Consider the following 12062-nt stretch of genomic DNA (forward strand, 5'->3'; position numbering starts at 1 on the left):
GCGCAGGCCGCGGCCGCGCTAACGGTCGCGGCCCGGGTGGGGTTCGCCGAGCTGAGGGCGGCGGCGCGGGGAGCGCCGGGAACGCGGCGCGCGGGGAATGCCGGGAACATGGGAGCGAGGGGAAGCGCGGGAAGCGAGGGGGACGCCGGGAACGGGAGCGCGGGGGACGCCGGGAGCAGAACCGCAAACGGGCCCCTTCCGAGGTAGACATCGTGGAAGAGGCCGTGCAGACATAGGTGCTGCTTCGTTTCCAATTAAAAGCATTCCTTTGTAAGTCATTTAAAAAAAAAAAAAAGACAAGTATGCTCAACTGTCTGGCACTTTTGCATCTGCTAATACCATATTAGGAGCCTCAAAAAAGGGAGGGTGTAAGTAAATGGAGAGGGACAGCTCCTCAGACTGGCATTCCAGTCAACAAATGTAAAGGAATGATGGAAACAGGAAATCTCCCGTTGGGCAGCCACCGCAATAATACGTGCTGCAAACAAAAATCATGCGTACTAAAAATAGTGGGCGAAAATATGCGAAACAGGTTTGGTTTGGGTTTTTTTACAGAGTTGCAAAGTTTCCTCCCCAACATGCTTACTTTTTTTTTTTTTTTTTTTTTTTAAAAAGGATGACCGGTAAGGTGATCTTAACCCTCGACTTGGTGTTGTCAGCACCACGCTCAGCCAGTGAGCGAACCGGCCATCCCTATATGGGATCCGAACCCGTGGCCTTGGTGTTATCAGCACCGCACTCTACCGAGTGAGCCACAGGCCGGCCCCCCAACATGCTTACTAATTGCAGAGGGAAAATAGCTGTACAGTGGGGGAAAAAACTAGGAGCTACCCCATTAACCAAGAGATCAAAGTTACCAGCAAATGTATACAGGTCCAAGCTTAGTGAATTGTACACTTTAAATATGTGTATTGCGTTATATTTTTATTGTACCTCAATAGAAATGTAGAAAAAATATTAGCACCAGTAAAAGGACATACTGTGGGACTCCTGAGAAGGACATAGGTTTACATGTGAGTATTTCTGCCCAAAAGGTAAAACCTGAATGAAGAAAGACCAAACAAAGCCAAAATGAGAGACATTCTGCAAAATCTTTGATTGAAAGACACACGGCTAAGTGCAATGTGGAATCCAGACCCTGGATTGAATCCTGGCTCGGATTTCTCATTCTCCACCATCCCCCAGAAGTTGTCTGATTGCCCTAACCTGTCTTCAGCAAAAATCCTGTTAGATGGGTTTAGTGAGAATCCCTCTTACCCCTGGTGTTTCCTCTTAGTAATTTTCTATCCACTGACCCTCCACCCTGCTCCTTGGCTTTCAATTCCCACTTGCCCATGCTGTATTCATTCAGAGATGAGCCCAATCTCTCTCCTCCACCACAAGGCCCTGTTGCGGTGGTCTCTATACCTGTGGCTATGGGCCTATATAAAGTCCTCCTTACCATGCTTTAACAAGTGTCACTGGATGATTTCTTTTTTAACAGCATCAATGCTAATTTCTTGGTTTTAATCATCCTACTGTGATGGGTACTATATTAACATTTAGGGGAACTGGATGAATGGTACTGGAATTCTTTGGTCTATTTTTCAAAATTTTTTAGTAAGTTGAAATCATTTCAAAATGGAAAAGGTTAAAGACAGGAGGGAGAGGAGGTGTTGCAGGTGATGAAGTGGGACGCCAGCACAGGCCCTTCCCTGTCTCTTGCCCACCTCAGCACCAGGCACCTCATAGAGAGTACTGTCTCCCATGAGGGTCTGGCTCCCGGGCTCAGCCAGGGGATGCCAACCTCCCTGTGGCTGGGCCAGTCAGAGCCTATGGAAGCTCAGCACACTGCCATGCAACCATAGCAACCTTCCACACTTGGTTGGATGGTGAGGTGAGAGCCCCACTAACCTGTCAGACTTGAGACCTCAGACCTCCACACTCTAGCCCGCTTCCCACGAAGCCTGGGACCGACTGAGTGAGAGACAAGGGCCCTCGCCACAGATCTCAGCTGGCTTCAGCCTCAGAGTCACAAAGATTACTGACTGGAAGTCCAAGCGGGAGAAGGATTCTTTCCTCTCTGCGTTTCTACCTCAGCCTAGCTTACCCATGAGCCGGGTCTCTGCAGAAGGGCCCACATGATGCCACCTGCTTGCAGATCGGACCAAAAGACATGATCTCAGGGAGTCTGCAAAAAAAGGCCAGGAGCCCAGGCCTGCCAAGACAAGACCCAAGTCCCCACTGCACCCCTGGGCTGGCCATGTTTGCTCATAGACTCGCTTCCACATCAGGCAGCCCCATGTCAGACAGCCCCACATCTACGCACCTCAACTCAGCTGTCTCAGGGCCAGAGGGCAGAAGTGGTTTGTGGGAAGGGGCATCTGAGAAGGAGGTGAGGTCCCCATCTTCCTGGAAGAAGAAGACCCACACTGGGGACTCGGGGATGAAATGCAGCTGTGATGAGCACAAAGGACTAGGTAGGCCATGCCGGGGTCCAGGTCCAGGCCTAGGCCTTCCTGGAGTCATATCCAAAGCTCTTCTAGAAGGCATTGGCTTCCTAGGGCCCTTCCAACAGCACAAGGGCCTTGCTTCAAGGGACTGGCCTAAATATATGGGGGCTTGTGAAACACCAGCACTGTCACCCTTGGTGCAAATGTTTACCTGGCCCAGGCATCAGGATATAGCAGTAGCTGAGAGAGGAAAGGTCCCTGGCTTCCTGGAGCTCTCAGTCCGATGAAGAGACACACAAAAATAATCAAATACACAGCACATCAGACAGCACTAACTGCCCCAAAGAAAAATAGAGCAGGACAAGCAGAGAATACAGCAACTTTATTGTTTTTGTTTTGTTTTACTTATGGAAGATTGCAACTTTAATTGGGGTGCCTCCCTGAGACTTAGCAAAGACCTGCAGGAAGTGAAGGAGAGTGCTTCTTGGATATCTGTGGGAGGAGTTCTTCAGGCAGAGGAGACAGTGAGTACCAAGGCCATGGGGCAGGAGCTGGCTGTGAGCCGTGGGAGGGGCCTGGGGCAAGTGCTGTGAAGGCAGAAGGGATGCCAGGCATTGTGGTGAGGCCAGGAGGACTGGTGGGCCTGCAGGAGCAGGCAACCCCTAAGGTGCCACCTTGTCCTTGTCCTGTCCTGGCCTCATGGCTCTGCCTCCCCACCTGGAGGGGAATTGAGCCATTACATTATCTCCCCAAGCCTGTTTCCTCACCAAGTGAGGATCACAATTTTATCAGTCTGCTAGGGCTGCTGTAACAAAGCACCTCCCACTGAGTGGCTTAAACAACAGACATTTATGTCTCACAGTTCTGGGGGCTAAAAGTCCAAGATCAAGGTGGTGGCAGGACCACGCTACCTCTGAAGCCTCTAGGGGAGGATGTGATCCAGGCCTCTCTCCCAGTGTCTGCTGATTCCTTGGCTGGTGGCAGCAGAACTTCAGTCTTCACACGGCATTCTTTCTGTGTGTGTGTCCATCTCTGTGTCCAAATTTTCCTCTTTTTGGAAGAATACCCATCATACTGGATTAGAGCCCACCCTAATCACCTCATTTTGTCTTCGATACCTTTGGAAAGACCCTATCTTCAAATGCAGGCACATTCTGAGGTACTGGGAGTTAGGACTCCAACATATCTTTTTTGAGGGATACAACTCAACCCATAACAATATAATCTATATCGTGGGCTTCCCCTTCCTCAGGGGGTCCAGGCAGGCTCAGGGGCAGAGGCATCCATGACAAGGGCTCAGGAAGCTTTCCCGGGCAGGCCCAGTCTCCAGGGCAAAGGTGAACATCTGGGGAGGCTCTTCCTGAGGGCAGTGTGCCTGGCCAGGCTGGGTGCTGGCATGGAACGCTGGTACAGGACACAAGGTGGCCCACTGACACAGATGAGGATGTTGGCAGCATGGGTAGTGTCCTCAGCTGGGAGCCTGCCATCCTGAACTCAGCCAGATACATGTGGGACTTGGGACCTGTTTCCCCTTGGACCTGGGGTTATGGGTTGCATTGCTACCGGGAGCCCCCTTTGAGTCCAGCCATGCTTAAGCATTTTTCTCTTGAATTCAAAGTGAGCCATGGAGGGCATCAGGCCCAGAGGGTGGTCGGGGCGGGAAGTGGGGAAGGGATGGGGAGGCATATCGGGCTCCTGGTCCCCCCAGACAGACCAGCAAGTCGACATACTCAGTTGCGGAAGCCCTAGTGCAGGTTCACACCCACCCTGTGTTCTCATTGCTCTGAAAAGACTCAGTTGGGGGCTGGCTGCAGAGGCAGAGGGAAGCCTGCAGCTGAGCATTGGTTATGTGGGACCCCCTTATGCTTGGCCAGGGCTGGGGACTCAAGCTCCCAAGTGCTTGCCCCAAACTAGGGCTCTTAGAACTGAGACAGACTCCACTAGCCCTCTGGTCCTCAAGTCCACCCCTTCCACCATCCCCTGGCCTCCACGGTCCACCCAGAGTATAGGCTGACCATACCTCTCCCCCCAGAGAAATCTCATGGGGCTGCCCAGGGCCACCTAATGGCCCCATAACCCATGCACACAGGCCCTCTTACACTCCAAGCACAGACAGACCGACCAACCCACAGGCATCCGTCATGGTGCTCAGGAGGCTGTGACAAAAGGATGAAGCAGGAGACACAGAACTCTGGTGTCAACCAGCACACGAGGTAGGACCTTGGAACACACTTACTCACCAAAGGCCCAAAGTTTTATTATTAAGATCTCACCTTCAAGTGCACATTCCTATGAAGTCTGACTTGCCAACAAGGAGTAGAGAGAGGGCAGGGACTGGCTGTGTCCACTCACTGAGATGAGCCTGCTCAGAACCCACAACCCCCAACTGGATGAGCAGGGGCCTGTCTGAGAGCCTCTGGTGCACATGGGACCACCTGGACCCCCATGGGACAATCCAGTACACACAGAACCCCTGGGGCACACAGAACCACCCAGTACACTGGACCATCCAGTACACATGGAACTGCCCGCCCCCCCACAGGACACCCTAGCACACGCAGGAGCACTGGATCTGCCAAGGCTGTGCTTCTGTTATAAGAGTGGGTTTTTCTCAAATCTTTCTTGTGCATGAATCCAAACATGGCCCGTCTCCTCTCCAGGAGCAGTTCTGATTGTTTGGAATTAAAGCACAATCATGCCCTGTGAGCCGAAGAGAGTAGGGGCCACTTTTAAACAAAAGCCTACTCTTGTCATTTGACCAGAGCAAAGACCACTGGCCAGAAGCACGTATGGGGTGAGAGGTGCCTCCCTGCCTGCACAGCATGTGCTTGCCTGCAGGCTGTGTGTGTGTGTGTGTGTGTGTGTGCATGTGTGTGTGTGTATGCATGGGTGTACCTGTGCATGTGTGCCTGGGAGTGTGTTTGTGTATGTGTGCCTGTGCACGTGTAGGCGTCCATGTGTGAGCATGTGCCTTGCACGTGAGTGTGACTGTGCCTCTGCACATGGACAGGGGTAGACCCAGGTGCATTCACATATGCATGGCATGCCTGGGCCTGCTCCAGACCTGGCATCAGATTCTGTCCCTCCCCACTGGCATAAGGTAGACCGCAAATTGGGCATAGGGACAGAGATGGGTAACACAAATCAGAGGGCCCTGGTTCTGGGGATGCCAGCAGAGTCACAGCCACTGTGGCCATGGAAGGTTTGTGTCCCCACTGGCCTTTGAGGCAGGGCTTCCCAGGAGATCGCTGGCCACGTGCAGAGGTCAGGGTTTGCTCAGCTCTGTAGCATGAACTCGTGGGTGCTGGTCTTCCAGCAGGAGGGGTCCTTGTCCAGCATGCTGCGCTCCGTGAAGGTCACATGGCCATCTGTATCCACAAGGATGACTGTGTTGGTTCTGAAAGAGACCATGAGGCTCATGTTCACCCCACATCCCTTGGCACCCCACCCCCACCTCTCCTATCAGAGCCATAGGTGGGGCTAGACCTGAGGCGGGAAGGGGCAGGCCCACCAGGCCTAGGGCCCATGCCAGGTCATGAATGAGCAGCAGCCTCAACCTTGGGTACACCAGGGGGGCCCATCAGGGGCATCTGGGCTCCCTGTCCAGCCCACAGGCCCAAGCTTTGCCCTGCTGTACCTGGTGCCGTAGTCAGGGCAGCGCACACACACAGCCGCGTACTTGCTCAGTATAGGTTGCACATACTCCTGGCCCTGGTCCTCAATGGCTGGGTCTGGCAGCTGTCTGGAAGGACAAAGGGAGGAATTGGACAGCAGTCCCCTTGTAGTCCACCTAGTCTGTGTAGCCAGGTGGCCCTGCCTGCTCTCCTAATGGCCTCAAGGTTCCTGAGGAGCCCACTGCCCTTGGAAGGTGGCTGGGGGAAACCACAAGGGCTGTTTTGTCCACTTTTCTGCTCGCTCAAGGTCTCAGATCTCTGTCCACCCTTCCATTTACGATTCCATCACTGAGCTCAGGCCCCAGATAGCACATATGCTTTCCCTGCCTGCCCCAAGAGGTGCCCGTGGGCATCTCTCCACTCCACGGGAGCTCAATCAAGCCCTATAACATGTTACCCACGGTAGCTGGCGCCAGGGCTACAGCCATCAGTAAGAGGGATCAGGGCCTGTCGCAGGCCTGCCCAAGATGACACCATGACCAAGGGCCTATGGACTCAGAGCTGAGTGGGGGCCATGAGCAGGCCTAGGCAGGGCTCCCCTGTGAGGGCAGTGACACTGAAGCTGAGGGATCTGATGTGGCTCAAAGGCCCAGAGGAGAGGGAGGATGAGCACGGGGCAGGGAGTGACCCCTGGCGGGAGAGGAGCAGGAGGTAGGCCATCCGGGCTCCTCCAGGGGCTGCTAGGGTGAGCGAGCTGGACAGGGTGTGAGTGGACACTGGGTGATCTGGGCAGGAGAGTGACCCTGCCAGGGTGGGGAGGGGAGGGGTGTGCAGGGCTGCCTCGCTGTATGGGAGGAAGGCCAGCTTGGTGGCACCAGGGCCCTCCACTGGGGTAGCCAAGACCCAGGTGCCCAGCATGTAAGGGTGCCCCATAGAGAGGCCTCCTGAGGTGCCTGAGGCCTAGGGGCGAGGAAGCAGGTGGGGACTCCTCTCCCCTAGACGGCTCCTGGGACAGGCGTGTCTGTGCCCAACACTCAGCCGGGGTCACTGGTGGGTCAGCACATGGGAAACACTGTCAACCCCAGATGTGCTCTGACCCTGGCCACTCGCTTCTATGGTTTGTCTCCCCATTCCCCAGGTTTGCTGAGCACCTGGAACCTTCTGGAATCTCCCACTAGCCCTCAGTATGCAGAAGGGTGAGCATCCAGCAGCTCTGGCCCCTCGTGAGCCTGTGTCAAACCTCCAAGAGCAACAAGGCTCCCAGTGCATAGGCCCATAGCTGTCCCATCTCTCATCATCAAAGGTCCCCACTGGAAACCTCGACTGCCTGAGGTGGGCAGGAGGGGGATGGTGGGGAAGCAGAGGACAGAGTGTCCGTCAGGCTCCCCTGTAGTGAAAGACCTGGCCCTGGTCAGCTCTTCAGACCTCTCAGGGCAGCAGAGCATACTCTCTGCCCCAGGGCCCCAGCGGGACCTGCTCACTCACGCCTCTTCATTGTTGAGCACATCCAGGAGCTGTGCAACAAGGGCATCCTTGGGGAGCGCCTGGCTCCGCTCCACAGCCTCCAGGAAGAGCTGCTTCCCAAAGCACAGCTTCCTCCAGGGCGTCTCCAGCAGTGCGTTGCTCAGCCCATAGGTCCCTGCAAGGAGGGGGTCACACTGCCATATGGAGGCCCCAATTTCAAGGCAGGATCCCGCATGCCCACCCAGCATGCGGTAAGGTGCCAGGAATAGGACCAGAGGCAGTGAAACCAGACCAGACTGAGACCAAGCCGCCCCATGCTCTGGCACCTTCTCTATGCCCGTACCTGCCCCCTCTGCATGGTAAGGGGTAAAGAACTCAACACAGGGTAGGGGGGACACCCACAGGAGACCACAAGGCACAGATGCCAAGCAGCCTGCATGGATGGATTAATAGGGAATAGACAACCTGAAATCCAACAGGCCAAGGAAAGGGGGCAGTTGAGAAGAGGCCTCCTTCTCACCTCACGCCACCTCTCTCTAAGCCAGGGTGTGGGACCACCTGGGCAGGACCAGGGTGGGACAGTCAGCAACGTGAGACCAGGAGGGTAACCACCACAATCAGTCCTGACTTATGTTAGTGATTAGGGAACTCCTCAACATTAGGGCTGGCCTTACCCCGTGGGTGCGGACAATGGCCCACCTCCACATGCCAGCCTGGACCCTGGCTGGGGAGCTTGGGGGTCTTGGTACAGGGACTCTGAGCTGTAATTTCTTAAACAAGTTCTCAGAGTGGTGTCAGAAGACATAACCAAAAGGAAAAGGGTTTCTCGTGTCACAAAAGTGAGGGGCACAAACTCTAACGAATCTCTTCTCTAGAGGCTCAGGCAGCAGGGCAGGCCTGCTCAGAGTCATGCACCTTGAGCCATGCAGCAGGGATGCTGTGACACCACCCTCTGCCCTGACAGACTTCTGGGTGAGGACCTTGGTACTTCCTGGGAAGACAGCTCTGGCTCTGCTGGGACTCCCACAGCCAAGCTGCCAACCCCCAGGTTTCACTGTGTCACCAGGGGTGACACATTTGACCATTCAGCAGTGGTGCTAGGCAACTGGGTATCCACAGGCAAAGAATAAAACTCTTAGAAGAAAACATGGAGGAAAAGATTTATGACCTTAGATTAAGCAATGATTTCTTAGTTAAGACACCAAAAGCACAAGCAACAAAAGAAAACAATAGATAAATGGGACTTAATCAAAGTGTAAAGCTTTGTGCTTCAAAAGATACCAAGAAAGTGAAAAGAAAATCCACAGGACGGGAGACAATTTTTGCAAATAACTTATAGCTAGAATATATAAAGAACTGCAACTCAGTAAGACAACCCAATTTAAAAATGGGCAAAGGATTTGAATAAACATTTCTCCAAAGAAGATATACAAATGGCCAATAAGCATGTGGAAAGAAGCTCAAGATCATTAGCCATCAGAGAAATGCAAATCAAGATCACAATGAGATTCCACATCACACCCACCAAGATGGCTGTGATCAAAAAGACAGGCAATAACAAGTGTTGGTGAGGATTCAGAGAAATTGGAACCCTTATACACTACCAGTGGGAATGTAAAATGACATACCTGCTTTGGAAAACAGTTTGGAAGTTTCTCAAAAGGTTAAACAGATACCATACGTTTTTGCAACCCCACTCCTAGGTAAATATGCAAGAGCTACGAAAATATATGTTCACACAAAAACTTGTAACAAACATTCACAGCAGCATTATTCGTAACAGCCAAAAGGTGGAAACAACTCAAGTGTCCATCAATGGATGAGAGAAACAAAAAGTGGTGTATCCATACAATATTATTCAGCCATAAAAAGGAACAAACTACTGATTCAGTCTACACCATGATGAACCATGAAAACATTATGTACGTGAACAAAGTCAGTCACCAAAACCACATGTTGTATGATTCCATTTACATGAAGTGTCCAGAATAGGCAAAACCACAGAGACAGAAAGCAGATTAAAGGTTGCTAGGGGCTGGGGGAATGGGAGTGAGTGCTAATAGGTATGAGTTTCTTTGGGGGATGATGTAAATGTTCTGGAAATAGTGGTGATAGTTGCGCAACTCTGAATAAACTAAAACCTATTGAATGATACACTTTAAATGGGTGAACTGTATGGCATATGAGTCATACCACACTAAAGTTGTTATTAAAGAAAAAAAGCAACACAGATCAGGTGGAGGCAGCTCAGGGATGGAATAGTATGTAGATGAAAAGAATTTCTCCAAAACAATTTAGCAGAAAATAAGCATCTCAAGCACTGAGAACTCAGGGCATTATAGGGGTGGCTTCCAGAGGCTTCCCCAAAGGCCTTCGGGCCAATGTTCAGAATGCAGGCAGGTGGGGCGGGAGAGGTCTCTGCCTTCTTTGGTGCCTTTTAGTTTCCACTTCTCTCTGGGGCAGTCACAGGTTCAGGGAAGCCCATATGATCTGTGGCCGGTTAGGCCAACTCTGCAGGCACAAACCTGCCTTACCATACATGCTGACCCCAAGATGCTGAACTCATGGGAGACCCTGAGGTGAGCAGAATAGCAAGAACCAATTGGAGATGAGCCAGAATAAACCTACCCAAGCTCAGGACCATATGGGGCCATATCCCCGCCTCACTGTTAGTGTGCTTGGGCCCCATCACCTGGCTCTTAGGAGCTCAGTTGGGCTTGCCCTGGATCCCCCACAGCTCTGTCTAAGGCTGGGAGAGGAGGGCCAATGTCGCAGAGAGTGGCCAGAGGGCCTGCTGTGGTACCCGCATGCCCGATGGCTGGCAGGATGAGACATCTCCTTTTGCTGTGCTGTGGACCAAGGGGAGAGAAGGTCAGCTGCGAAGCCCAGGGCATCCTGCTCCTGGTGCCAACCAACAACTTCACCTTGCCAGTGGCCAGCACAGGGACAAGGGCCCACTTCAGCCAGAGAAGGCACCAGCTGGCAGTGTGCAAGGGCAAGGGGGGTGGATGCATTAGAAGCTACCCTTCAGGTGTGTATGTGTGTGTGTGTGTTGCAGGGGGTTGCTCCTCTGAGGATACCAACTATCCCAGGGCATCCTGGCCTGGATACTGCCCCAGGAAAGGGGGGCATTCTGGAGCCACTGGGCCCACCTGTGGCCAAAACATCACTGGGCAGAGGAAGCCAGCCCTGGTGTAAGCCAGGCAGCGACCACAGGATTCATAAGCCTTGCAGCTCTGCCAGCCCCCTACCCCAAGAAGCAGGCAGGGTGGGGCCACTCAGCTGTCCCAGGAGCTGCTCACCACTGCCTTGGGCCCCACCTGGGACACCTAGGGTTTCAGGCCCACCATCGACACCTAGTGGGAAGGTGTGTACCTATGTCCTGCAATCTCACTTGGTGACTAGTGCCAACTACAATGAAAGTCTGTGTGATGCAGGGACAGCCCTGCAGAAGAACATCACTGCACAGAGGTGGGGAAGTAGGTGGTTCAGAGGGTGCTGATACTTTCCTCAGGGGCTGAGACACCCCATGTGGGCTGACAGCTCAGGCACAGGGACTGGAGCGGGAGTCTAAGGCATGTAGTCCTGAGATGCCACACACGAATGAGGAGTAGCAGTGGGGGGCGGGGGGGGGATAGGCCCTGGAGCCTGGGCTCTGGGCCCAGTAGTTCATGCACCTGGTGCCATTTCCCTGAGTGCTCCCTCTGTCCTGATACAAGACCTGGGATAAGATGCAGAACACTCTCCTCCCAGAGTGGCTCACAGAGGGGGAACAATGTGACTCTCTCTGCCCAGATTTTGGCAGGGCAGCTGGCAGAGGAGGCTTCCAGGAAATTGCAACGCCTGAGGGAGGGGATGGAAGGGCACAGAAGCAGGAGGCACAGCCTGGGCAGAGGTGCAGTTCTAGGGCAGAGGAGGGCCCCAGGGAGGGGCGGTGGGCACGAGGCCCTGAGGACATGGGGTAAGGGACAGACAGGGACCAGATACAGGAGATGTTTGTGCAAGGCCAGAGTGCAGTGTGCATGTGCATTGGGGAGGGAGCCCGGGGGGAGAACCCTGGGTTGTGACAGCCCCAAAGGCTCTGAGAAGTGACAGGCAGGGCACAGAGTACATTGGAGTGGCATGAGGAAGTGGGGGCAGAGATGGGGCTGTGAGGTGGGGCTGGGGGTTGCTGCTAGGCTGCGGGCCTCAGGCAGGGAACCCAGAACAGGTGCCTCCCACTCAGCAGGAAAAGGCCATGGTGGTGGGGAGGGTTTGGGGCTCTCTGTGGCCTCCAGGTCCAAGCCACAGTCCCTTACAGACCGTAAGGTGTGGTGCACAAATGGCCACAAAGCACAGTCCCAGAAGAGTAATACGACAGGGGCCTGGTCTCTGAAAAGCACAGGGGTGTCCCCTGCATAGGAGCAGCCCCTCACCCTATCAGGCTGCCAGAGCAGGCTCACCTGGCGTCAGGACGATGGGCTCGGGCTCCCCCCGGTTTCCATAGTAGCAAATGACATCTCCTTTTGCTGTGCTGTGGACCAAGGGGAGAGAAGGTCAGCTGCGAAGCCCA

General features: G+C 53.8%; 1 protein-coding gene across 3 annotated transcripts in view; it reads right to left on the reverse strand.

Annotated features, from left to right (window-relative positions):
* Window positions 1-4622: 4622 nt before the first annotated feature.
* Window positions 4623-12062, reverse strand: part of TANGO2 (transport and golgi organization 2 homolog (Drosophila)) — a 30240-nt gene continuing 22800 nt past the window's right edge. The window contains exons 6-9 of one of the 3 annotated variants that reach the window (XM_008584542.1): window positions 11953-12023; window positions 7532-7685; window positions 6070-6174; window positions 4623-5829 (exon numbers count right to left, since the gene is read on the reverse strand). In XM_008584542.1, coding sequence (XP_008582764.1) covers window positions 5709-5829; window positions 6070-6174; window positions 7532-7685; window positions 11953-12023 — 451 coding nt within the window. In that variant the 3' untranslated portion in view covers window positions 4623-5708. The remainder of the gene's footprint in view (window positions 5830-6069; window positions 6175-7531; window positions 7686-11952; window positions 12024-12062) is intronic. The other 2 variants (XM_008584543.1, XM_008584544.1) reach the window with 2 other exon arrangements.

This window comes from Galeopterus variegatus, unplaced genomic scaffold (genome assembly GCF_000696425.1).
Source record: "Galeopterus variegatus unplaced genomic scaffold, G_variegatus-3.0.2 Scaffold3303, whole genome shotgun sequence".
Lineage (NCBI taxonomy): Eukaryota > Metazoa > Chordata > Mammalia > Dermoptera > Cynocephalidae > Galeopterus > Galeopterus variegatus.